This window comes from Rhipicephalus sanguineus, chromosome 8 (genome assembly GCF_013339695.2).
Source record: "Rhipicephalus sanguineus isolate Rsan-2018 chromosome 8, BIME_Rsan_1.4, whole genome shotgun sequence".
Taxonomy (NCBI): domain Eukaryota; kingdom Metazoa; phylum Arthropoda; class Arachnida; order Ixodida; family Ixodidae; genus Rhipicephalus; species Rhipicephalus sanguineus.
Window position 1 is genome coordinate 122,293,056 of NC_051183.1, and position 27,851 is coordinate 122,320,906.

Here is a 27,851-nt window from a genome sequence, read left to right on the forward strand (position 1 = left end):
ACATGATTTCACCCCGGCTAAATTCAGAACAGGCAGCTGGCATACACAACTGAAGAAATTTCGGCAAAAGTCGCACAGCTGGTAACGATACGGTTTTCTCCTTAGCAGTTTTCAAACAGCACCCAAGACGAAGCACACGCCCAGTTGCTGCCATTATGGCTTAGTTGTGTATTACAGTGTATCATTCACACACTGATACGCAACGTTGCATTTTCTTCTAGGGAGATTACCGTATTTATTCGAATCTAAGCCAATGTTTTTTTCGAAAAAACTATGTGCAAAAGTGGGGGGGTCCGCTTAGATTCGAGTACAACGATTAAGGTTTTTTCTTTATCTGGCCTTGCGAATTTCAAGGGTCGGCTTAGAATTGGGCCCGGCCCAGATTCGAGTAAATACGGTATAAGAAACAGCTATATACATACAATCCCAAACAGCCAACTGTATTTACACCACAATTTTGTCATGCATCTAGGCTCATTAATTATCCTCAGCTCCTGTTATGACATTTACATCTCTCTTACTTTTTGAAGCATTATATCAATTCAGACATAACTGATCAGGCTTTAACTAGGATTTACAGAAACTGACATGGGAAATGAGGTTCAGTGTGTAGAGGGCCAGTTAGGAACCAAACTCCTAGCATCTCAATAAAAAAAAAATGTTTTTTTGCAGTAAGCAAAACAGCAGCACTGTGGGTAACGAAGAAATAGGCTTTACAGGGCATTTTGGACAGACCCAGCCACAAGAAAATTGTACCGAGAACCGACTATATGAAGTTTGGTGATAATCATTATAAAGTTCCATACAAGGAGAAACTACTATTCAGCAAGTCTGGAAAAATGGTTGACGCAGTCAATAAAAGAAATTCCGATCAGACAAGAAAATGTATACAATTAACACTCGACACATAAGAAGCAAACATTATGAAAGCTTAGACTTGTTTCAAAGGAACTTGCAACACTTTTTCAAGATGGTCAGAAAATGCTGCCAATTGCTCGCTCAGGCTCCCTTGAACGTGGGAGTCAAGCACTATAGTGCAGCACACGGCATGGAATTAACAATTAAAACTCAAAGTAAGCTAGAAAGCACTCCCTCTTCTCTCGACAAATGATGCCTTAAACTCAGTTTGGTTTATGACATCAATTTGGCTTACGGCCATTGGCTGATTTGAGCGTCGTGAGCTGACCGCAGCCTAGCTCCACAGCATAGTTCTATAGTGTTAGAATTACACACAATAGAGAATTACACCATTGCGTATGCGATAACACTGAAGGAAAAAAAAAGAAAAAGTGCTCAAGGTTATGATGTGCACTGATGTACTGAAGCCCCCTTGTCATCACCCCCGCGTAGCGTTCAGTGCACTTCTTTGGGCGAAAAGAGAGAGAAAGTGCTTAGAGCATGTGACAAATCCCCGCAACTCCACTCGTACTTGAGGGATGCTAAAAAAAATCGTGGCAGTCGATTCGTGAGACAATAAACTCCGAGAGCGAGGTCATTAGATGATTACTTGGAATAGTGTCAAAGGGCCCATGTAAATTACTGCTAAGAGCTTCGGCGGTTAAAGGGGCCCTGCAACACTTTTTCAGCATGCTCAGAAAACGCTGCCGATTGGTAGTCGAGGCTCCTGAGAACACGCAAGGCCAAACATTATAGCACAGCACATGGCCTGGAATTTACAAATAATTTTCGAAGTCAGCTAGAAATCCTTGCCTCTTCTTTCCACAAATGATGGCATGTACCCAAATGACCGCGCAATATATTATGCCCAAATTCACGACCATTGGCTCATTGAGCATCGTGAGCTACATAGTCACTGAGGCAACCGCTGAAGGTCGGTGAAGTGAGCCGCGTATTTGAGAAAAAAAAGAAAGATAGAAAAGGTTCTCAAGGTCATGACACACATGTCACGTGACTTCTTTCCCCCACGCCACCCCTCCCTGCTTATTTTTCCAGCGCGCTCATCGGGACGAGAGGAGAGAAAGCAATTGCAGCGTGCAAAAAATCTCTGCAACTCCACTTGTTCTTGACGGATTCTAAAAATTTTTGCAGCTGTCAATTCACGAGGCAATAAACTCCTTTAATGAAGCCATTCGAAGGTTACTTGGTTGCTGCAGTATTGCTGGGCCCCTTTAATGAGCAAAGAAATCCTCTCACCGGGAACTTGGACTTGTGGTTCCTCTTCGGGAATGCCACCCATCACTGGGACCATGCTGACGGAAGAAACGTGGCATTAACGGCTAGACGTCATGCTTAGGTGAAGGTCGAAAGAACAAATGAGCACTTACGAAGTCTTTCCGACAGGCCTCCCATCTGCACCTGCAAATTGGGGAAAGTGAAATGTTTCTCAAAGAGCTTTTTGTTTTTTTGTCATAAAGATATGCGTCAGTGAGGTCTCGAAAGCTTTCCACTTGGCTTTTGATTGAGATAATAATACAGTAGAACCCCGCTGATACGTTTTTGAAGGGACCGTAGGAAATAAACGTAAGAGACGGGAAACGTCAGAGACGAAAAACAGGAAAAACGGCAATATATTTAGTGGTACAGAATTTTATTTCAATTCTTACGAGCAGCACGAAAATTGGCGCGCTCAGCCGCGATCTAGTCGATGGATAGAAACGCGGAGCTAAGGACGGCCTCATCCACAGAAATGTAATCAACGTATGTGATTTTTTTAACACCAACAGCTGTAGGCATGAAAGAACTAAGCACACGCAATCACGACCAGCGCGGCGAGTCCGGCCGCGAACCGCACGCACGACCATGCGAGCTCCAACCAGCTCGAACTCCTCCCGTTCTCCGACAAATAACGATGATGATGAGTCTACGTCAACGCGATGGCAGAAGTGAATGCCAATCTCGAAGGCCTTGCTTTCGCAAGCAATTACGTCATACACGCCATGTTTGTGCAATGCAAATCTCAAAGGCTATGCTTTTGTCAATAGTAAATGCCAATCTCGAAGGCCTTGCTTTCGCGCGCAGTTACGTCATAGACGCCATCTTTGCAATTTGAATCTCGAAGGCCATGCTTTTGTTTGCATCAATTGAAAGATTCTGTTGCTTGCGCCTCTCATGCGGCTAATATTACGGTCAAACGAGGCCAAGCTGCGTGAAAATGCACCATGGCCGCTCTCTTTGGTAGTCACTCGGTCGGCTCCGAGCACACTTCGCGACCAGAGCCGTATATTCCTTCGGAGAGTTCGGCGGAGGGGCGGAGCCAACAACCGTCCAAATTTAGTGGCGGCGCTGTCCGCCATTTTGTGCCGCGGCACTGTAAGCTCGCATTGGCGTGCGCCCGCAACGCTCCGTCTCTGGCGAACCCTTTCTTCATCGAGTTAGGGGTTGATATACTCCAGCGTAACGTCGACGCGCGCGCATGCTCGGCACAGTGACGCTACGCTAACAAACGTGCAGCACTCTATAGGCCAACGCGCGATGCGACTGACGCGCCCAGCGTCCATCAACGCGCCCCGGCTGCAGCCGGCGCGAGATGCGACATGCTGCATTCCACGCCGGCGACGTTATCCCGACTGAACTGCGTCTGTGTCTCTACGTGAAAAAGGGACGCCGAGTGTGCTCAATTGCGCATGCGTCAAGGCGACGTAGTGCGTCGCGCAAGTGGGAGTGTAGAGTGCTCTGTTTTCGCGTCAGCGTAACCTGACGAACCTAGCGTCGCCATCTCCCGCCGCCGCGGGCTGACGCGAACGCACGTCGGAGTATAACAGAGCCTTTAGAGCAGCCTACTGCGCTGCAAGCCCCCATTGCGACGTCCGTGCAGGTCCACGAAGTTCCACGCAGCTGACACGTGCACGAACAGCAGCAAAGACACACCAGGTCGGTCACAGAGGAAGCATAAATGCCGATAGCGACGTCACGGGTACAGCATCACGAGAAACCTCGGCACGAAATGGCATCGGCGGCGCAGAAGCGTGCTGTTGCCAGACTGTAGTGCAGCAGTTGCCAGACTGGCGGCGAGATCAAAAGAGCGCCGAACTCTCCCAAAGGGAATATACGGCTCTGTTCGCGACGTATCATACGGGAACGGTCCGACAGTTACGACGTAACAGCGGGGTTCCCAATACATTGTATCCTATGGGAGCTATGCCGGGACCGGCGGAAAACGACGTAACAGCCGGGAAAACGCAGCAGTGAGGAACGTAACAGCGGGGTTCTACTGTAATAACTTTTGGGGTTTAACGTCCAGAAACCATAATGAGATTATAAGGGATGCCGTAGTGGAGGGCTCAGGAAATTTCAAACACCTGGGGTTCTTTAACGTGCACCTAAAAATAAGTACACGGGCCTCAAGCATTTTCACCTCCATCAAAAATGCGACCGCCGCAGCCAGGATTCAATCTCGCAACTTTCGGGCCAGCAGTCGAGCACCATAACCACTAGACCACCATGGCGGCTTTTGATTGAGATCACAGGTACATAAATTAAAAGCCAGTTTGCTGAATTAAGAATCTCTTCATATAATATGTAATAATGATGCAAGATCTTTCTTTTTTTGGTACAGGCATGCATAAGAGACCCGATTATCATTTGCAAATTATTTACAGACTTGGCACACTCCAGAACATTTTTCCTGTCCTGTGCTATGCACTGAGTAAGGCAGAGCCGATACAAATATTTAAGAAATCTTCCTGGGCTTCTTCCATCTACTTTCTCTAATAGCATATAATGAATATATCCGACCGAATACAACTACCATATTTACTTGTGTGCTACCAGCATTGCACAGCACCTTCTAATATTGGCAAAATGTTGGCTGGTCTTGGCTTAATTATGGCTCAAACCGGCTAATTTAGTGTCAATGTTGTTTAACTACTGGAAAACGCCAACTAGCGCTGCTAAATGACAACAAATGTTGGCTATCCACTGTCATAAGAACAACACTGTTTCCATTCAACCTCAGTCTAATGATTGAATTTCAAAAGCTCTGAACTTCTTGCATAGCTTTCACACCGTTGCACCTGATGAATGATATGGAGTAGAGGCCTCAAAGCCGTGTCCTTAGCAGTCAAAGGAGTCTGGGTTCAATGGTGGGGAGAATGGGAGAAAATCTTCCCGGACAGTTAACCAAAGGCTTGCTACGCGCACAACTGGCTAAATGAGTCGAACACAGAGGCCGGTCTCGGCACTGTACTCACTCGCAGCTGAGGTGTCTTGCAGGCTCGGTTCTCTGGGCTCTTCCAGGCTGCCTTCCTCACGAGCCGAGGGCAGCTCCTGCATAGACTGAGGGCACGGCTGGGTTAGCAACAACACGCTTGCAAGCATGTTGGAGCATCTTAAATCTGTACCTCCGTACTGCAGCCCCATTAGAAGGCTGTTACAGGATTGGGATTATACTTATTTATTTATTCAAAATGTCTTGCTAGGCCCATTGAAGGGCATCAAGTAAGGGGGGCATCGGTAATTACAAGACATAAAAATACGAGCGAAAATCAAAAAACAACAAACGGAGAAAAAAAAAAGAAACAAAGACTACAAATAGCAAAGTGCAACAATGAGCGAAGGAAGGCATTTTGAGGGCTGATTTCTTTGTTTGACTCGACCTTAATGAAAACCAGCAGATAATGAAGCCATTGGAGGTACAGGGGACGTTAATTGTACTGTTTAAAGTGTATTGTAGTAATAGCAAAATAGATGCAAAGGTTGCAGGTGCGGTCCCTGCCGGCGGCAAGTTGTCGTTTGTCCACTTCACTTTCTTCGCATCTATATCGCTATTGCTACAATACGCTTAAAGACAGTACAATTAACGCCCCCCCATATCTTCCTTGGCTTCATTATCTGCTGGTTTTCATTAAAGTGCAAGAATGTTATGGAATACTAACATGCAACGAAATCAGGTTATCACGGGAAGTTTCACGATTAAAGATGGATGCAATGTGATATCCAGAAGACCGTTCCAATGTGCAATAGCTCCAGGTAGTGGTGACGAGTTGAATGCCTGTGTGTGACCATGAATGTGCATGAAACTGTCTGTGTTGTGAACGCGTCGAGATGTGCACACAGGAGGATGAAGAGGCATTGCAGTAGACTTTCAGTAAATGGAAATCTTTTAAACAGAATTGTTGCTTAAATGGAACAACTAGCTGCCTCTAATAAGATTTTCTTCATACTGGAATTCTGCACCTCTGTTCATTTCTCATAAATGGAAGTCCTCTTAAGCGGAACACATTTTCTTGGTCCCTTCAGGTTCCGTTTAACGAGAGTCCACTGGACTATAAATGTACCTGTGAAACAGACATAAAAGAGCAGTGACGCAGCACATTTCCAGTGACTGGAATGCAAGGTCTTGTCTTATTCGGGTAATGCTTGAATGATAGTAGATTTGCCAGAGATGAATCTAGCTGCCCTGTTCTGAATGGCTTCCAACATACGTACTAGGTAATCTTGATATGGTGACCATGTGGACGAAGAATACTCGACTTGTTTCATCCACATGGCCACCATATCAAGATTATCTAGTCCGTATGTTGGAAGGCGTTCAGAATAGAGAATACAATGCCGAACGTAACGAAAGCCTTTACAGGATTAGTGATGTTAATGTTTAGTTATAAACACTGGTTTTCAGCAAGAGCACTGTCAAAGTGACACAAGGGGAGTGAACAATGCAGCCAGGTATGGAATTCCACAGTTTTGTAGTGCGGGGAAACAAACTATACTTAAAAATGTCTTTTGAGGAAAAAAAAAAACGGGCAAGGTTGAGTTCATCGAAGTTACACGTGACAGAAAGCTTGGTGAAAGATAAGCAGGCCGTGTTTGAGGCACAATACGACATGTTAATTAACACCAATAAAGCTCTTCACAACATCTTTTCTTTTTTTGCGTGAAGAAAATCAATTTTGTTGAGCCTGAGGTCCAGCAATCACAATTAGACGCCTTGCCAGAGTGTCACGTGTAAAGACGAAACAAATGCAGGTTTAACGCACTGTGCAACTGCACTTATTCTGTTGCCGCGGCTTGTCATCACATCCTCGCGCGTTGCCCAGAGCAGTGCGACCGCCATTGCTATCATGTTGCCCAGCCGAACCATTTGACCTCCACAAATGCGCAACATCGTAAACCGTCGCACGTTAGAAAAAAAAGTCAGTTTCACCGCGAGGGCGAAATAATGAATCCGATTTCAACAAACCGAAATTTTATACGAATACAGTAAAAGCTCGTTGATTCGACTCGTTAATTCGGAAAATCGGTTAATTCGGACACGTCATCTGGTCCCTGTAAATACAGTCGAGCCCGCTTATAACGAACCTGAGCGTGACGCGGCATCCGTTCGTTATATCCCAAAGTTTGTAGTAAATGAAACACAGCTTTAAAAAAGTTGCAAGTGAAAACCAAAAATTTATTTTTTTGTGAAAAAGTCCGTGATGCACGTCTGTTTCAACAGCACAGATGTGATAAGTACAGTCTCGAGTTTATTTAAGGCGGCAGCGTGTTCTTCGCCGAGGCCCTTGGCATGTACAAGCTGCCTGAGGCTATCTATGTAGCCAATTGCTACAGGCACGCTTGTGGGCGCTGGCTCCGAAGTTTCGTCGGCGTCGTCATCCGATTCGTTCAAATCGCTCTTGCCGCGCACTTCATTCACTATGCCCTCATCCGTGCACAGTTCCGCAGTGTCGGCATCATCATCGGCCGTAATGAAGTCCTCCCAGCAGGTGTCCCGCTCTCCCATGTCGGAGTCGACGACGCACTGCCACAAATCGCCGCCGGATCGGTCCTCTTCGGGAGCATCGGGTCCAACGTCAACGAAGCCGGCCTTGCGGAAACAGTTTTGCATGCATGTAGCCGTCACCTCCATCCACGATGCCTTCAGCATCTCCAAAGCTGAGTACAAAGTCACCCGAAGCGGCAGGTTGGCTGCCGGGCGGTCAACAGCTATGAGCAAGCGCTCCACAACGCAGCGCCTATAATACTCTTAAACGCGCGAATGATGCCCAAGTCAAGCGGTTGCACTTTAGACGTTGTGTTGGGCAGCAGGAAAAGCAGGGTCACTGCCGTCAGAGAGGCTTGTACGTGGTGTGCGGAGCAGTTGTCGACCACGAGCAGTACGCGCCTGCCTTGCTTGTGCATGTCGTGGTCAAATTCGCTCAGCCACTCTACGAATAAATCGCGCGTCATCCACACTTTTGCATTATTCCTGTAACGAACAGGCACATAGCCCCGGAAGCAACGTGGCTTCTTCGACTTCCCGATTACGAGGGCACGCACCGGTCACTGCCATCCATATTCGTGCACAAAAGTGCTGTGACGCACACTTTACTGTGTTTGCCGCCAGCACACGTGTCGCCTTTCATGACGTCAGTTTTTTCTGGCAGCATCTGATAGAATAACGCAGTTTCGTCTGCGTACGAAACTGCGTTATAGACGTCTCACTCCGCATAGCTTAAAATGGTGTCTCGATTTGTTTCAAGCCACGAGGCAATGTCTTGGTCGCTTGTCGAGGCCGCCTCATCAACTATCGATTTGAAAACAATGCCATGGTGCACCTTGAACCGATGTAGACAGCCATTTCCGGGTCAGAAGTCGGGATAGTCCAACAGGAATGCAAAGTCTTTCGCTTTGGCCAGCATCATAGGACCGCTTACCGGAATGTTCTGAGCCCGTGCGTCGACGAACCATTTCAGTAGCGCATCCTCCACGTCCGCGTAGGTGGCCCTCCGCAGACGCTTTGTCAGTAGAGTTGGCATCGGCACTGATGATCTTGTCCTTGTTTTTCAGGATCGTCGATATGGTTGACTTGCTCAAGCTGTACTTTTTAACCAACTCGCAGTTTTTCACACCTTGAGAGAGCTCTGTTAAAATGGCTTGCTTGGTAGCAATGTCCAGCACTTTTCGCTTCGTGCCACCGTTCGCCATTCTGACCGCACGCTACGCGAACACCAACAGTGAGCAAGACGCGCACGTGTGATAAGACAAGCAAGCACGTGTAACTTCTCTGGGCTCGTTTCTAGCCAAAAAAAAAAGCCGGATGCGGCAGCATCGCGGAGTGGTGGAGACTAAAATCCCTAGACTTTTCCCTCTTCTTTCTTAAGTACCGACAACAATTGAAGCGCCCCCGATGATTCTCATTGGCTAACGCTTGTTTTCGGTAGCCATGTTCTTTCTAACGCTTTTCCAACACCTGGTGAAACGCGTCCCCCGCTCACTACTGACGGGAGGGTTGGCGGGAGAAGAAAGGCGCGTTGCGTTAGCATACTGTGCGCTGAAAGACGCGTGGCTAATGTATACTCAGACGTACGTGGCTTTGTAAATCTTCTAAGTTAGGAAGAAAATTGCGGCAGACGACGGCTGCGCGTGAGAGAGGGCTGATAGAGAAGGCAGTTGTCGGTACTTAGGTAGAAGGGAAAAATCTAGGGACTTTAGTGGAGACTGGCGAAGGAGCTGAGAGGGAGGGTAGTTCGGGTAGCTTGCTTGGAAGAGTAGCCTGTGCCGGCTGTGCGTGTGTCAGAAAAATTTAGGGTCCGTTCATGCTCAGTGAGCATGCACGCAAAACGAATCGCGAATTGTCGAAGTCGGGGGGGGATGCGGGACAAAGGACGGAGGGGTGCATAACAAAACAACGGTCAGGGAGAGCTACAACTAGACGGCAGCGGAGGCAGGGTTAACAATAGGAATCTATGGGCACTCGCCGATGGCTTGTCGGTGGTCGAAAGTGGTGTCCCAGCAAGTCGCCGGAGCGCCGACTTCGTTCGATGTAACCGATCGGCAGGGCTCGGAGACGTTCGTTGCAAGTGCGATTTTGCGCCATAGAGATAATGTATATTTCCACGGTCACGCGGGCATCGTTCGTTTTAAGTGAAAGTTTGTTTTAAGTGGGGCCGTTATATGTGGGCTCGACTGTATACGCATCACTCTATCAGACTGGGCACTGGTTATTTCGGACAGATTTGACCGCAAATCGGATAATTCGGCGACTTTTGGGCCACTGGTGAGGCTCAAAAATGAAAAAACAATCCGGAACAAAAGTGAAGCTCAAACACAGCATCGCCATGGACATCAATTATCGACTTGGCTTGACTTGAATCTGGTTGAACGCCTTTTCTTCGCGTGTGGGTTTGGCGGTGCCATTTTGTTCCTTTGTTCCCGTTGGTGTGCTGCATCGCTGAACGCCGTTTTATCGAGGATTGACTCAGTACGGCTCGTTTAGCTTGATCGTTGCTGGTGCTTTTGTGTGACACTCGACGATTAAACTGGCATTGATGATGGCGTTGCCACTGCCAGCTCTCTGACTGATGAGCAAATCGTCAAGGAAGTGATGCATGGAGACGAATCCGAGGACGAAGAGCCTGAAGAGCAGCAGCCACACCATGAGCCACACAGGCCCCCTCGTACTGTGAAGGAAGCTGCGGAGGCCCTCGTCGTTCTCGGAGAATTTCGTTTTGACACTGCAGACAGCGTGCAAGCTGCTGAGCACCTTGAAGGGCTCAGAAAAATTGTGTCCGTGCGAATTTCCGCTCGAAAACAGACAAGCATTCGCGATTACTCTGTAAAGTAAAGGTATGTTGAAAAAACTCTTCCATTTATTGTGTTTATTTCGACCATTCGATAATTCGGACATTCGGTTAATTCGGACATTTTTTCCGGTCCCTAGAAATCCGAATTAACGAGCTTTTACCGTGGACATATTCGATTTTCCACTTCTGGCTACCCGCGGGCTGCCAGAGCCAGCCAGAGCGCGCTCGTTTTTCTCGGGTTGCTCCGACCCCCCCGCGGCGCACTTCCGGTTGGCGTTCGTTTTTCTCGGGATTGACGGTTCTGGCGACCCGCGGGGAGCCCGAGGGTCGCCAGAAGCTTCCAGGACAATTTAGTCGTGGAAGCTCTCTGGAAGGTTTCGGGCTAGCAGACGCCGAAAAGAGACGATACGCGCTCGCCGCCATCTTTGTGAGGACTCGACGGATTGCAATGCGGGCGCTTGCGGACTACACCTTTGCTTGTCCTACGCTCGGGCCGCTCGGCGCCGTTCCGCCGTGCGAGATGGCGCGATTACGAGTGGCGGCGAGCATTTGGAGCTAATGTTTATTGCTTTTCTTATGTGTCCCGTGAAGTTTCCTTCCGTGAACAACGCGGCGAACTGTCGCCTTCTAACCATTCTAACTGCGTCGTGCACATGTCCCAAAAGTTATGTACACGTTCGTACGAACGCATGGAGACCCCTTTCGAGTTAATTTTTTCGTAGTAGTATTCGATTGTGCTGTCGTGTGTGCTTTATCTGCATTTAGCTGAGACGATTGTGATCGAACTAGGTATTTCGCTCCGTCGTATGTTTGCGTGCGTGAACCCCGTCAGAACTTAACTATTTCAACTAGGTCTTCAATGTTGATACAATGCACTGATCGAATAAAAGCGATCGCGACATTGTTTTTTGTGTGATGCTCGTTGGTCGCGAACGGCGTGCGAGCGTACTTCGATCTACGGGCGTCGATGTGAAAAAACGAAGATGAATTCAGAAATGTATACATCCTTTGTTGCTTGTTTCATCGTCAGCTTTGTCTTTTTCCACCTCTTAGTAATATTTCCATGCAGTATGTACGCGGTTATCACCTAGTAGCTCAAATAAAAGCTGAGATAGTACATGAGATTTTTGGAGTATCACTTAGGACTGGAAAAGAGGCTCCGGCAACATCTGCCGGAGCCAAAACGAGTGGAAGACGCGTCACACGGAAGTTTATTTTAGATATAACGCGCACTCGTGGTACCCATACCGCCGCACGTCTCAAGTTATGACAAAACGCAAGCTGGTCAACGCGCGTGTGCGACGTAGTACGCGATATGTCCTCGAGCTCTTTTGGGGACACGATCACTTTCGCGAGATTTTCGCGCCGTGTTGTGCAGTGACTGTTACACGTACTAAGCAGACGTGAGCTGGTTAAGCCGTTAGCGGCACAGTAGCTCACCTTGCATCACTTTCGTGGCGCCGTGCGCCAGCTGGCTGTTTTGTTCGCGGACGGGGCGAGTTGCGCACGATTTTGCGAACGTACGTGATCGTATCCCAAATCCGTATGCTCGAGAATATCACTTCAGCTCTTCAGCAAAGCTAGCCACATATTTTCAAGCGGGCAATGCAGAAAAAACCAACGCGCACGCGGCGCAAAGTTTCGTTTGCTGCCACAGCGGTAGCGTTTGTTTACGTTTACGCTGGCTGTCCCAGCGTTCGATTTTGTAATCTTGGGGCAGCTTCGGGTTGTCTCGGGCTTCCCACACACGTGACCAAGACGCTGTTTCCTGTCCCGACCGGAACTAGCTGGCTGACCCTCTGGCTATCTCTGGCTGCCAGAGAACTGCCAGAAGTCCGAAAATTGAAGAGCCCCCGTGTTACTTCACACTCCCCGGCGCTGGGTTTTTTGCATATGGCACCACCAAATTTTGTGAGTTATAACAAGCTTCTCTTGAAAGAAAAACTAGGACTTCGGTTCACCTGTGGTTCTCCAATCCTGACTGGAGATCCCTCCACAGCCAGTAGCTCTGGCAATGGCTCAACCACCGGCTCAACCACTGGTTCAGCTGCTGGCTCAACTACAGGCTCGACTATAGGCACGACTGCAGGCTCGACTACAGGCTCGGCTACGGGCTCAGCTACGGGCTCGGCTACAGGCTCAGCTACGGGCTCGGCTACAGGCTCGGCTACAGGCTCGGCTACAGGCTCAGCGGCAGGTTCAGAAACTGCACAGAGGGAACACAATAGCACCACGTGAAAGATGTGTGTCACACTATGAGCTGCGAAGTTGGCTCCTTCATCAAATATGCTCACCTGATTGGGAACATATGTGCAAAGACACATCTGAGTCTCAATACATATGCCAACCGTACATGTGCAAACAACAAATTTATTGACTATGAATACCTAGCTTCAAATATCAAGCAGAATTCCAAACAATCATGGCAGACGCTTCTTACAACAATGCACTTTTATTTTATCCCCGTATGATTAGGTCGAACACAATACACTAGCAAGCTATACTAGTACAAAATATGTGATGGTGCATGAAATATTGCTAACTATACATGCTAGAAACTGTTGTGCTCAGACAGAGGACTCATTACAATGAAAGATTAGGTTCAGTTTGCATGTTGGACAAGCGCTTCTTTCAATAGAAGTACTGCATTACAAAAGAAACAAAATGTTTGCCCGTGGTGGTGTTTTAGCGAGTATGACATGACACTGCTAAGCAGGAGAACATAGGTTCGATCATCGCTGTACCTCTTATTTATAATTTATACTTCTACAACATGTGTACCAATGCCTTATGTATAACCCTTTTAATAAGGGTCTTCAGGGTAATCAAGTAAAATTAAAAGTCGTATTGGCTCACAAGGACTTCACATAGGTTTTTGACGTGTCGTGTGATGATGTTCCCTGAAGCTTTTGCGTAATCTGTAGGCTTGTGCGAACAGTAAATTTTAGGTCTGAAGTGAATTCGAAACAAAAAGTGATGTCATGAGTAAAGGGGCACGGGGCGCGCGCCGGACAGCGCAAGGCGTCGATGGTGTGCGGGGAATGGAAAAGTACCCGATGGTGTGCGCACCCGCCACGTCGACGCAAGCCATTAGCCGGAGAAAGGCACGTGCCACCCGACCCGAGCTGAGGTGAGAGACCACACAAGAAGAGTTGGTCATTGTTCGGTGGAGTTGTCGAGGAGCAAGGTGGTGCAAGCAAGCGTCGCGTCCACAACGGGAACAGCAGGGCTGAGTTCTGGAGGCAGCGTTGCGTATGCCCGGGAGGGTGGCCGTCGACCTTGGTGTCTACGGAGCGAGGCGTCCCGGGCTTGCGGCAGCCTCATCACGCAGTTCTCATGGCCTCTGCAGCACTACCCCAGCTCGACGAGACGGCAACCCACCAACAATCACTGGAGAGCCACGTCGACAGTTCGAGCCAGTGGCACTGAAGATAGGCCGACAGTAAGCCTAACCGGGAAAGACCGGTGTTCTCGACAAAGGGCCGGATGATCGGCGATGAGAACGACTAGCGAGGCGGCGGATCGACGACGACGACCCCAAGACGTCGACAGTAGCTGCGACGACGGTGCTGAACGTCGACTTTGGCACTGAATCGAGGAGACGAACACACACAAAGTACGAACGTTCGATAGGGGACTGACTGAGAGGCCATGGTGGCCAGACTTTCGGGCTAGAGGAGCCAAGCAGAGCTAGAATGCTTTTCGATGTTTTGTCAGCGATAGCGCACTAGCCTAGGAATTTCCTAATGTATCAATATTGTTGTAAATTTTGAGTGTTCATTTTTGTGTGCCGTAGTGTGTTAGATAAAGATTTGTTTGCAGTGCCACCACGGTGTCTCCCGACTCTTTCTCTCTCTCTCCCAACTCCATTCCGACATTGCAAGCGCTCCCGAGATACATGACAAGTGATTTGGTTGAATAATTTTGAAGTGAATTCGAATAGTATATATCACTTGTTATAAAGAAAAATAAGCATATTTGTCATGATGCAACTAACCTGCACAATATTTTTAAAGTTGAAACAAGGCATATGCATATGTCTTTTTTTTTATTCAAAGGGAAGTGGAGGCAACTTTGAGTAGTAGCAGGAGCTGACCTTCGTTAGAATGCAAGTGATAACCTGTAAAATATGTTATGTTTTAAAATTTACTATACTTAGAGAATATAAGCCAGTATAACAAGCTTTTAAAATTAAAAAAATGTTGAGTCGATGTGAGGGTAATACAGAAAAACATGGCTGATCCCTCTGTCATAGGAATCGATATAACACGAAAGTGAAACGTGTCTTCACAGACGTAGTTGAGCTTTCGTTGCGCATTCTTTCGCCCCAAGCGCGAAGGAATGAATGCTACAGCATCAAATTGTAATGTTACGCGAAGAACGGCAAGCCGCTCGAAACTTGCAATGCGCTGCTCAAGCAGAAAGGACGTGCGGAACGAACATACACAGGATGAGCACGAACTGTCACAGTTGTAACTTATTTCTGTGTGAGCAGCGCGCTCCTGTCGCAAAAGCGGCCGCTGCAGTGAGCGAGGTGACCTTCGTGCTCTCAACGGAAACTTGCAGGCAGAGCGCAAGACGTACAAACCACCGAGATTACGAGATAAGCGCCCACACGAGCGACCACACCCTGTCGAGGCGCGCGCTAATCCGTGTGGGGGACGACTTTTAAAGCACGCTCATCGAGCCCTTCGCGCCATCTTGCTAGTGATAACGAAAACACGCTGTACCGCCGATCTCTGAGTACCGCCACCAGGTGTACATAAATAGCTCGCCGTTAGCATAGCAGAGAACATGCCGTCTGTGGCAGAGTCGTTTCGCGCTGCACGCTGGCGATTGAGAGGTGGTAAGTTCGACTCCCGGTGACGGAACTTTTTGTTATAGTTTTTTCTTTGTCATATGTTAGTCTTTATATTTTACAACGTCATATCCGTGACGGAAATGCGTCAGTGGAGCCGTGGTGGGTCCCGGCATAAAACACTTCCGTGTTAAAACCTCACTATTTTAAACTCTGTTATTTCAAAATCCTGCATATTTCGAAGGATTTCTGCGGCCCCGTACTTTGCAATGTAAATTTGAGTGGATAATTTGAAGCAGCGGTCAGTACCAGCCCAGTTAAGTTGAAAACTTTGGGTGCCATGTGCCAATTTCTGATCCCAATTTAGCCGCAAATCCGCAGAAACGATGTCCCTTAGGAGCCACAGGGCAATGCAATGTAGTGATACTACTGAACGACAAGTGAAGCATTTCAGCCTCGCTGCTACCAATGCAAAAAGAAAAAGAAAAGTGCGGTCTCGTGGTCAGTTGAAATGTGTGCCTGCGGAAAAGAAGTCATGCTTCACTGCAACACAGCGGTGACACGCGGGCAGCATGACGCATACTTTGTAACAGAGTCATTTATTTTCTCTGTTACAAATGCGTCGTAGTATTTATTTTTATTATTTCTTATTCTTGTGTGCATGATGTCGACGTATTTTTGCCCCTCTCTTGGTCAATTTTTATTTTTTTTTTCTCAGTGCACACATTGTAATGGTACGTGCCAGTGTTCACTGTATATCTTCGCTTTGTAATGTATTTCTTGGTCATTTTTTCTTTTGCTCGAATTGCAGCATAACATTGTATGTTATCTTGCAAAATTGTATTTGCTCCTACTCCTGTAAAAACCCCTCTTGGGGTTGACAGTATTAATAAACAAGCAAACAAACATCAGCGCGTCATGATGTACCCATTCTTTCTGGGAAACTAGAGAAATCAATAAAGGACAGTCTGAAGGAATTCGCGATGTATGCGAACCTCTGACTGGCAGTTGTTCCGGCAATTTGCGCACTTGCACTGCTGGTGGATTACTTGCTTGCAACACCTGCTTTGAAAACAGTTCGAAAACTTCAATGATCATCTTTTCCACCCAGAACACACCGCGAATTCCGTCACACTGTTCACTATTATACTCTTTATTTTACCAGAAAGAATGGTCGAATGGTCGCATCATGACACACTGACGCATGCCGCCCAGGTGACATGCTGCCCGCGTGTCACCACTGTGTTGCAGTGAAGTACGTCTTCTTTTCCGCAGGCGCGCATTTTAGTTGAACACGGGACCGTTTTTTTCCCCATTTCTTTTTTTTTTCTTGCGCTGGCAGCAGCGAGGCCCGCCGTTTCGCCGGTTGAGCGGCAAAATTGGTACCGGGTAATGCTGGAAAACATAACCCTTGAAGCCGCAAACTAGCAGGCACAGCAAACGAACACCTCTGATTACTTCCAGTAATTCATAGTTCCTTGCATCCCGCTTTTTGTATGTTTGGTTAATTCGAAAACCCGCTTAATGAGAAGATTTTTCACAGTCCCAGTGACTTTAAATTAACGAGGTTTTACTACTTTCATTTAACCATGAAGTGTACGTGGCTTCGCAGCAGTGTGCATTCCCTGGATACGGGTATTCACGGTACAGCACCCCTCCGCTGCAGTGAAACCACCTTTACAGGGGCTTACATGCGGTTTAAATATGTTTGTTCGTTCATTTCGAATACTTCGAAATTTCCTAGAATTTAAATTCTTGTCGAAGTGAATTCGAATACTGTAATATTCGTTCGAATATTCACACAAGCCTAGTAATCTCCTCTGTCACTGTGCACAAGTCAGTAACTGCGCTGCACTGGCACCATCCACTGAACAAAATAAGCAAGCAGAGGCCTGCTGAGGCAAGCAGCTGAAATATCATTGTGTCACTAAACACAACAGCATACCGTGGGAACATGGCGAATAGCGTCTATATTGGCTTACTGATTGAGGGGCTCGTTTCTTTGTCAGACACAGCGTAATTAAGCCAACTATCAGATCTGTAATTCGATGGTTGTGGGTTCCAATCCCAATGGCAGCATGTTGCTCTTTTGTCCACTTTAATTAACCTCTATTTATGTTGTAACTACTACACTACAATAAAAAAAATTAAAAACAATGTCGCCTGTGCTTTCCTCACCATCTAGCTTGATTATATTGGCTCACTTACTGTACAGCCTATGAAGGGAGCAATAACATAAAGCCATACAGTCAAACCGGACTATATTGAACTCGGTTAAATCGAATTAACCTTTATATTGAATTGTGCTGGAACACGATGATGCTTCAATGTCATTTCATAGGCAGGTTTATGGCTACATAGAGAAGAAGTAGCCAGAACACTTCATACGTCGAACGATGGGCAGCGCGAAACGCCCCGAGAAGTTAGCTTTTCCTTGCAGATGGGGCTTTCCCACACGCATTTCAGAGCGAGTGGTGTGATTAGGAGGGTACCATGTGGAGCCAATAAAAAACTACCACTTGCCACCACATGCTTTCTCCATGGTCACCGTTCACCTCTCTGCGATTCTTCGCTCCCTTTGTTAACACGATGGCTGCTGTGAAACAGAAGAACCTGCTGTTCCTCACAAAGCTGGCGATAATCAACACAGTAAAACATGAAGAACAGAAGTCTGATGTCGCTGCCGCGTACAGCATCGCAAGAAGCTCGCTAAGTACGATATTGGAGAACCAGACCGGCGTTAAGGACAAGGTGGACTAGATACTTCCGGCACATGGCGAGTACGCACAGCTGCATATGAAGATGTTGAGGCACTGTTTACATCGATACCGTATTTTCTCACGTACAATCCGCCTCTGCATATAAGCAGCACCCCCAACAACAAACTGCAGAAAAAACAAAAACTACAAAAAAAAAGAAATCCCCACGTGCTATCGTGAAGCCAACATGTGCACCAAACTCCGCATCTAAACTACTTTAAATTCTTTAAAAGTTTTATATCGAATTATGCGGTATATTGAACTAATTCCCGTTTTATTGCGAATTCAATACATCTGGGTTTGACTGCATTACATTTTATTTCAATTCCTTATCTGTAAATTGCACCCTATCACTGGTCGGAATTAGGGGTGTGCGAATAGTGAAATTTCATCTCGAATCGAATTCAAATTTAATAGCGCCGCATAGAGGCCAAAAGTATCAAATATCGAATCGAACACAGAATATTGAAAATCGAAAGAAAGAACAAAGGAATGAAATCAACTCGTCCTTGAGCACATTATGCAATGAGTGGCTGCTACACAAAGATTACAAATTGTCATATGCACAGGCATGATGACAGAACAGCCGCCATGCCATTCAGAAGCGGCACTCCTAACCTCCTAATGGCTAACAGAAGGGGGTACAGTGCTAGCTTTTTTTTTTCCCCTATGGTTGCACAATATCGCTCCTCTGACAATGGTATTGCTGTGCTTCAACGTTATGAGTGCTCCAGGTCCAAAAATCTTCGGGCGCACATTCACAGCAGCGTTTTAACTGCGCGCCGTAACAATGGGAGTTTCTGAACAAATGGTGTGATGTGGCAGTGGCGACTGCACATGGTGAACAAATTTTCACATGTGAAGCCAATCACAGAGGGTTTCGCAGGCCAAAGTCGGGACGTCTTACGGCACTTGCGAAACACGTGACCTAACTACGCAAAAAGTCTATGCCTTCGTTTCGCAGGCAAGTTGTGAAGGGCTTGACAGCTTTCTCATGTGTTTTATTTTACATGCGCAAATGACATAATCTCCTTTAAAAAAAACATGCGCTCGCTTTTGAACCAGGAGATCTGTTAAGGTTTTAACAAAACACCTACTGTAACGTCGTTAGTTTTAGTCACCCCACACTAACCAACCAAGTGGCCCCAATGGCCTCTGTCGCATTTTAGATATTCGTCTGGTCGAATTATTCGAAACTTCAAATACTAGCTATTCGAAAGTTGAATCAAATTATTCGATTATTAAATTCGAATTGGAAACTCAAATATTCGCACACCTCTAGCTGAAATGTCCCAAGCCATGCCGACAGCATTTGTCTGTCATGGAATTAAACAACACGCTCGAAAATGGCCCATCATATTAATATGTACCGTATAAACGCGTGTAAGGGCCGCACTTTTTTTTCAAGAAATGAGGGCCATTTTTCAGGGTGCGGCCCATACACGCGACATTTTTTTTTTTTAAGTAAAAACGCACCAGTTAGCGAACGAAGAACGTTTATTGCAGTATACGACATTTCTTGCGACATACGTGCTCAATCGTGGTCACTCGGCGAGTCCTCAGACTTGGAGTCCGAGATGAGATGGTGTGCTGCCAAGCGCCGCCACCCCACAAGCAGTCATCTTCCGTGCCATCCAAGCTGTTAGATATCCCGGCAACTTTAAAACTTCGGGACACAATGTCCGTCGACACCGAGCTCCACGCAGATAGATCCACCCAAGTACAGTAGCCAAGTCTAGTCCCTTCACACGCAGCATGTCCGTTGTGAGTGCAAGACCATCATTCCGCACTTCAGTCACATAGCGGAGCAAGTCTTCTTCCAAATCGGGAAACTTGCACTGCTCTCCTCGGAAAGCGCGCTTAGTGCTGTTGGTGTTTCGCAAGGCTTCTTTTTGAGCACACCAACGTCGAACACACTTCTCGTCAACGTCGAATTTTCTGCCGGCGGCACGTTTCCCATGCTCGAGAGCATACTCGATCACCTTCAACTTATAGCCAGCAGTGTAGCTATTCAGGTACTTGCCCATCTTGCCAAAACGTGAACGCCGTGTAGAAAACAAGCTAGCACGAAGGTCATCGCAGAAAACTACAGCAAATGACTGGCTGAACTGCACAAACCGAACAACGCGAACGCCATGCCAAAGTTGGTGATGCTAATGCCGATATGGATAGCGCCGATAGCGCGTTTGTGAGAAGCTAAAGATAAAATCCTGCTTTAACCTTTAGTTGGCAGGTCTATGAATACTAAAAAGTTAAAATTTTTAGCCCACTTCACGAACATCTTAACACGAATAAAATCCAAAAATATATATGATGGTTGCGTTTTCTTGCGCCATCTATCGACTACGCCTAGAAGCTTACGCGCGCGCGCATTTTGAATACGTATTGGTTGAGGAAAGTGTGGGTGCGGCCCTTATGCGGATTTTTTTTTTAGAATATGCACTTCAAAAAAACGGGGTGCGGCCCTTACACGCGTTTATACGGTAAAACAACATGAGCCTCTGCGTAATAGATGTAGACTAAGTACCTCGTCTCAAACGGAATAGAAGACTGCTGCCGACCAACTATCCTGATGCTGAGAACTCAAATTGAGCAGTGACAGCGAATTTACTTGCGTATAGTTACATTTTCAGTGGCCTTATAGCAGCCTTTAAGACGTTTCATTTCTTCCGGAATGAAATTCGGCCCCATTTTCTATTGAGAACAGGAGCATTTGCCGGCTGCTGCACACATTTTTCAAGTTTGGTTGCCATAATTTGGCACAATATTGGCAACTCGTCATTTTAACGTCGCGGATTTTTTGCAGTTTTCAGTCGCCACTTGACCGACAGAAGTAATGGGCGGCGACCCGAAACTTTTCTACCAACTGGCACTATTTTATGAAGAAACGGCTCCCGCCAACTCACTCGGCTCTTCTTCTGCAGTCACGAGGGGTTCGACGTCGTCTGGCTCCGGCAAAGTCCGGATCCGTTTCCATGGCCTCAGTAGGCAATCAGAAAGAAGTCCTGTCAAAAAGTCACAGTTTCACTACGAGGGCAAAGCAATGAACGCGATACTAATAGCAACAAATTCGAATGTCATACGAAGGCTAGGAGCTAACTCCTCTGGGATCTGTTCTTGTGTAACTCAATAAAAGGCTGTCGTATGGGAATACCACCACTCTAGTGAGTATAGCGCTTTTCGTGCTGTCTGTCACTTCAACACGGAGTAAGCGGCGAGAGTACAACACGTACAGGGGTATGAGCCATCTACTCACCTCTGCAGAGATCGTATGCGCGACCGCACCCTTTTGATCAAAGTTTTCAGTTGCTGCTCGAGCAACGCAGCCCACTACCCCACTTCCCCCCCAAAATAGCACCTCTTCATGCTCCTTCGCCCGGTAGAACCAGCCGGCTTGTTTCACGTTTGCTTGAGCCGCGCCCGTCTGCATCCTTCACAAGCTTTCACATGCACATAAATGTGCAACATGTGGGCCGATGTTATTGATTTGGACTTTATATGGGGTATGATAGCGATGGCAAAAATCTGCCTAGAGTGTTCCAACAAAACCATAGACATTGCCTGTGAACTGCGACCTCCTTTGGGGGAGGGGGGGTTATTCTATGCACTGAAATGCTAAAATCGACATTTTCCAAGGATCTGTAAGGAGGCCTCCCAGCAAGGCTTGTAACCAAAAACTCTTTTCACAGACTGTTTTTTGTGCTACAAATGCATTTGCCCATCCCAGTTTCAGTGAAGGTCCACAGCACTACGGTCGGTTACAACCTAATGAAAAATGTAAGCTCCCCCCACAGAACCGCAGCGCAACTGCCCATCACCTGTGAAAGACAGCCGTGCTTGCTGTTTTCCACTCTAACTGTAACTACTTTTTCTCCGGAAAATGTAAATACTACGCATATTATGAGTTAAAGGTTCATTGTTACTACCTCAAACATTAAGTTTGTTTGAGCAGTGATATCCGAATCTCTGACGAAATTCATCAGGATGTCCAAGTTTCTAACATAAAACCTGTGACATCAACATGTGTCTGTATGGGAAAGTCAGCGAACTGAAACACTAGAGAAGTTCGTGCATGCTAGTTAGAAGCACACTTGCTGAGGCAAATTGTGGCATAGCATACAATATATCTAATAAGGAGGTGAATGGGAGCTCAATACACCTGAACCGTTTTTGTGAAAATTTGACAGAGCAATTCGATATACCCAAATTCAATTGGAGAAATAAAAAGTACGTACGACGCCCAGGCTGTCGGAAGAGTACGTCGACACTCTGCAACTTCGGCAACACCATCACGATGTCCTGCGACATGGGACACCGAGCAACGAGGAAATTAAAATTTTTTGGACCAATGAAGTATCAAGTTCGCACCTCCGCAGTGAAAACATCAAAATTTGGTAAAAAATTGTTACTAGAAGCAAACAAAATCGATGCACATTAAAACCTCTATCAAGCGAAGCATAGAACAAACTTTATTAACTAATTTCGGTAAAATTGGCAGCCCACTTTTTATATCGAAACTTCGTTAAATTAAAATTCGACATTCTGTGTAAGGCGTAGTCGTCGTAGGATACTTTACTTTATGCAATAAGTGTTGTACTAATTATGTTTGCAGCATCGTTATTTTTAGCTTTTAACCCCTTCAGGGTTTTCGCCGTACATGTACGGCAGAAGCTTCCTGGTACCAAAGGGTTTTCGTCGTACATGTACGGCATAGCGTTTATTTTTAAAACGCGCGCCTTTTTCGATCATTTCTCTTGTTTGGCCTGTGCTTCAACACTTCGGGAATATGTGGAATTTTTTTCATGCGCCGATGTCTCTCCGTTGTATTTTTTTTTCGCTTCCCAAAACGGCGCGCCGCCAATCGCTTGCCCATCCGAGCGCGTTTGCGGTGCAGCTGGTTTAAAGTGCGCGCCTTTTTCGATGATTTCTCTTGCTTGACATGTGCTGCCACGCTTCGGGAATACGTGGAATTTTTTTCATGCGCCGATGTCTCTCCGTTGTTGCTTTTTTTATGCTTCGCAAAATGGCGCGCCGCGCGCCGGCTATCGCTTGCGCAACCGAGAGCGCCCGCGGCGCGGTTTGGTTTCAAACGCGCGCCTTCTCCCTTTTCTCTTGCTTGGAATGTGCTGCCACGCTTCGGGAATTCGTGTAATTTTTTTAATGCGCCAATGTCTCTCCGTCTTTTTTTGTTTCTTTCCAAAGAGGCGCGGCGGCTTGTAGTCTCGCATCAGCACGCGCGCACGCGGTCCGGCTCGTTTCGGTTTCGTCCTTCGGGTGGTTTTCGCTTCTTGCGCCCGCAGAGCGGATGGCTGTTTGGTTTCTAATCTCTCAAAGGGTGACCGCTTGTTACTCTCTCATTTATTGCACCCCGGCGCGTGATTACATCTGTTTCCGCGCGGCGCTAAATTACACAAACGACGCCGCCGTGATTGCGTTTGCTGTTTTGGGTTCTCGGAAAAACTAACTACGTCTTGTTGGCGATAAGACGAAGTATTACTGTAGCTTTTTCACTCGTTTTGCTTTCCGGACGGGCGCAGAACCATAGAGTTTTCTTCCGTGCGCTCACTAACGCAGTTCGCTCACGCTATGGAAGCGCGCGTCGGTTGCGCTGCTGCCGGTGAGTCGAGCAGCGATTCTTCCGATGCGGACTATTCCCCAATTGCCGATCAGAATCTGATTCATTGGATTTCAGTTCGTCAGACGAGGAGTTTTGACGAGTTCAGACTCCGATGACGATCAAGGAGCGACATCTGAAACGCGTGCGCGGGGAGCCATGCTTCAAAGACTATCACACGCTGAAAAGTTTTTAGTGTTTGAGCACGAGCGTTTTTAACCGGAAACGTAGTCTGGTACGCTTATTTTGTATGTTTGTGAGCTATGTTTAATACAATGCCTAATTTTTATTCATAAAAAACTGTGAAGCTTCTTTTTTTTAGGATTCTGCTTGATTTTACTACGAATAAACCATATGTATGTAGCAACAAAACTGATTTTTTTGTCACTTTACGGTCACGAAAAAAAATTTTAGACAATTTTTTTCTTAAATAGAATCGTCTGAAGAATTTATTTCAGCAATAAAAAAATTACACATTTTTGGACTGCATTTCGCGAAAAAATTCGACCCTCAAAGGGTTAATTGAGGTATTAATTTTTACGAGATAGGCCAAAGTGGGGGTAGATGAAAAAACAACTTGTCACCGATTGGGACCAAGCCCAAAACTTTCGCGTTACATTTGGCAGTGCAAATGTTGCGAGTTCAGTCGCCACTGTTGGTAAGTTGTTTTTTGTCCACTCTCACTTTGCTTTATCTCATAAATATTACAGTGCAATTAAAATATATTAATAACGTTCCCTCTGCTTTCCTTAGCCTCATTATCTGATTGGCTTCATTAAATTGTGTCCAACAAAGAAACGGACCCCTCAATCAATTTTCCTTCACTTTTGCACAAGCACTACGCAAACATTTCAAGAATTCATGCTCACACGATAAATAAAAGTACTATCTGGCTTTTATTTTTCATTTTTGTTACTTTTCACATTGTTTTACATGAAAGTATGTAAATTTTGAATATTTTACATTTTGAATATGGGTGTCCTGCATGATTTCTTGTATTTATGAATATGTGTGCTATCAATACCTGCATTGTAACGTGGCTGCAAGCTTCGGTCAAGTTGCTTGTCTCCAAGCAACTTCTACCCATCTCCTCTATCGCTGATGGAAATAAAGAAATTATTATTATTATTTTTATTTTATTTTGTTAACCACCGTGACGGCTTCAGGGGTTTTTTGAGTAGACAAGTCAGCGTACGTCTCAAGTCTAACGCTTTCTCTTTGAATGGTTTTCAACGCAGTCAATCGAGTAAATGACGGTGAAAGCGCACCCGTCTGTGAGTCACAGTGCTGCTCTCGCGGATGTTCTGCCGCATGTCCTCCATGCTTATCTGCGTCTCCTCGTCGATGACGACGCGAGATCGGCGCCGACGACGACGCGCTGGCTCTCCCACCGCTGGCGACCCGGGCGCGGGACGTCGCCCTGCACACGCGGTCACACTTCAGTCACCGTGTCAACATTCTTGACATTTCGTAACTACCTCAGAACGCAGCACTAAAAAGGTGCCATGTTCCACAAAGCTCAAACAGAATCAATGCACCTGTCATTTCTGTTCACTTTACTCCCGATACAGTGAAGCCCACTTGTGATGATTCAAGTTCCAGTCAAACCCCATCCCAACAAAGTCACATCTGACACGAAAATAGCTTCGCTATATCCAAAAGTTCATTATAAATGTATATTCACAATGCTGGGCAAATGGCAACAGCATTCTGCATTTACTTTGTTATAAGCAATAATTTGTCATATCTGCATCAAGGTTCAACTGTATTGCAAATGGTCAATTATTATTAGGTTTGTGCGAACAGTAAATTTTAGGCTTGAAGCGAATAGTGATTTGGTCAAATAATTTCGAATCGAATTCGAATAGTATATATCACATATTATAAAAAAATTAACCTATTTGTCATGACCCATCTAACCTGCACAATATTTTTTTTTTTCAAATTGAAACAAGGCATGTGCAAATGTTATTCTTTTTGGTTCAAAGGAAGTGGAAGCAACTTTGAATAGTAGCAAAATTTGACTTTCGGTAGAATGCAAGTGATTACCTGTAAAATATGTTAATTTTAAAATTTACTATACTGAGAGCATATAAGCGGGTATAACAAGCTTTTAAACTTAAAAAAGTGATGAATCAATGTGAGGGTGATATGTTTTTAACCTTGAAGTGGGGCTACGCGGCTGTGCGGATTTTTCCTGGAAAGGTGTATTCACGGTACAGCACTCTTTCACAGCAGTGAAGCCACCTTTACAGGGGCAATTACGTGCAGACTAATATACACCTATTCAGTAAGCGCTTGTCCTGTTGTCTACCCTTTTTGTATTCGTCTGCGTGCGCTTACATAAGTGAAACCATACACCTATTCGCTCATTTCGTATACTTCGAAATTTCCAATAACTTAAATTCGAATCAAAGCGAATTCGAATACTGTAATATTTATTCACATATTCAAAGTGCTCGAATATTCGCACAAGCCTAATTATTATAAATGTAGATTTTATGATGGCTATAATAATCACTAGGTCCGAGTTACTTTAGAAAAAAATGCTAAAGAATCTACGAGTCTTCCGAGATGGCACCACACTCTTACAACTGCACCAGCATTAACAGCATTAACACCTGTGCCAGTAGAAATTGTAGTAATGTCTGAGTTGATGGACATGACGTTGATGGACATAACTAACGACAGGCCTTCGTTAGTTGCAAGCCTCACAACCACAGAGGCTCTTATGCAATACAGTCGACCGTTTATTCGGACGCTGAAAATTCGGACAAGTTCGTTTATTTGGACACCTCTGTGGTTCCGCCTCTCGTCCTATTGAAGTAATGTAAACTTGCGACCGAAAAATCGGACGCCCACAGTGCGCCGTTCGATTTTTCGGACTCTGGCTCGCTGATCGGGTGTGACGTCGAACACCATGACACGCTGTCAGCGACGTTTACAATATTTTATAGAATTAGTACAGTCTGCACTAACTCTATGCAATATTTTGCTAGGTTGCCAGCACTGCAAGGTTGCCCTGGCTATGGCTGAAGGTGATGCCCACGGTGGCCATGGCAGTGTCAAAATCCACGCAGAAATTGCAATTGCCGATCTCGAAGGCTATGCTTGTTCGCTACAAGTAATAGTTGCCTTTTGGCTTTAGCCTGTCAAGTACCCATTGAATGCCAAGCCAAGCCATGAGCAGAGTCAGCTTGGTATGGCGTTTGTGGGTGATCTGCTTCTTGCGCTTTCTGTCTCGCTCTCTTGTTTGTTGCTTGTCATGCGAGGCCCGATTCTGCTGAAATGGTTCCGACGCCACCCACTCCGTCTGCTCCGTCGGTACTTATGAAGAAACGCGGCAACTACAAGGCACTGATGCTTTGTGGAGCACACATAAGAAAAACGACTCGACACGTCCTTCTAACGCCGAAGCCTAAAACCAACTAACTTTTTCTTTATTTTTCTGCACCCCTCGCGCCAGCCTTGCTGCCGCGCCACATGAGGTCACGTCCGACCTCTTCTTTCTTCACTGTGCAATCCTGTCGATGTCGGTGGTGCTACATAGCTCCTTCCCCTAGAGAGCAGCATGGTCTGCGAACGAAATCAGCACTGCCAGGAAACTCTGCGGATTGAAGTAGTGTCCGCAGCGACGGGAACGGAGACATGTGGAACTGGATTGAACCAGGCGACTGTGGGAGTCGTCTCACAGTAGGCTGGCTTCAGGCGCTCCAGTGCGATGGTGTCAGGTTTGCCATGAACGTCTACGACATATGTCGACTCACGTTTCTCCAGTGTCGGAAAGGGCCCGAGGTAGTGTGGGTGGAGAGCAGGCCGAATAGGTCCAAAGCGCACGAAAACATGGGTTGCAATTGGTCAGGTCGGATGTAATGTATGGTGTGCGGTCTGGAGGAGGACGTGTCGGACAGGGTTTAAGATCCCGGAAGAGGTCCCTAAGAAGGTGTACGTATTCGTGAGTAGACAGAGCTGCCGAGGGTGGTTCTGAGGAGAAGTCGCTGGGCAGACGGAGCGGAGTGCCGTAGACGAGCACAGCGCTCGAGCACCCGAAGTCCGATTTCAAGGCGCACCGGATACCCAGAAGTACCAGTGGCAGACATTGAACCCATTGCGATGAGGTGCCATGGGCAATCAGTGCTGCCTTGAGCTGTCGATGGAAGCGCTCCACCAGGCCATTGGTCTGGGGGTGGTAGGCAGCCGTGCGAAGACGATGCGTGCCA

At 46.5% G+C, this 27,851-nt stretch overlaps 1 protein-coding gene across 1 annotated transcript in view; it reads right to left on the minus strand.

The window, feature by feature from the left end:
- Positions 1–2,281: 2,281 nt before the first annotated feature.
- Positions 2,282–27,851, minus strand: part of LOC125756164 (protein TsetseEP-like) — a 37,625-nt gene continuing 12,055 nt past the window's right edge. Inside the window, exons 2-7 of the mRNA XM_037669484.2 lie at positions 24,900–25,015; positions 22,253–22,316; positions 20,924–21,022; positions 12,422–12,666; positions 5,151–5,235; positions 2,282–2,316 (exon numbers count right to left, since the gene is read on the minus strand). Coding sequence (XP_037525412.2) covers positions 2,282–2,316; positions 5,151–5,235; positions 12,422–12,666; positions 20,924–21,022; positions 22,253–22,316; positions 24,900–24,953 — 582 coding nt within the window. The 5' untranslated portion in view covers positions 24,954–25,015. The remainder of the gene's footprint in view (positions 2,317–5,150; positions 5,236–12,421; positions 12,667–20,923; positions 21,023–22,252; positions 22,317–24,899; positions 25,016–27,851) is intronic.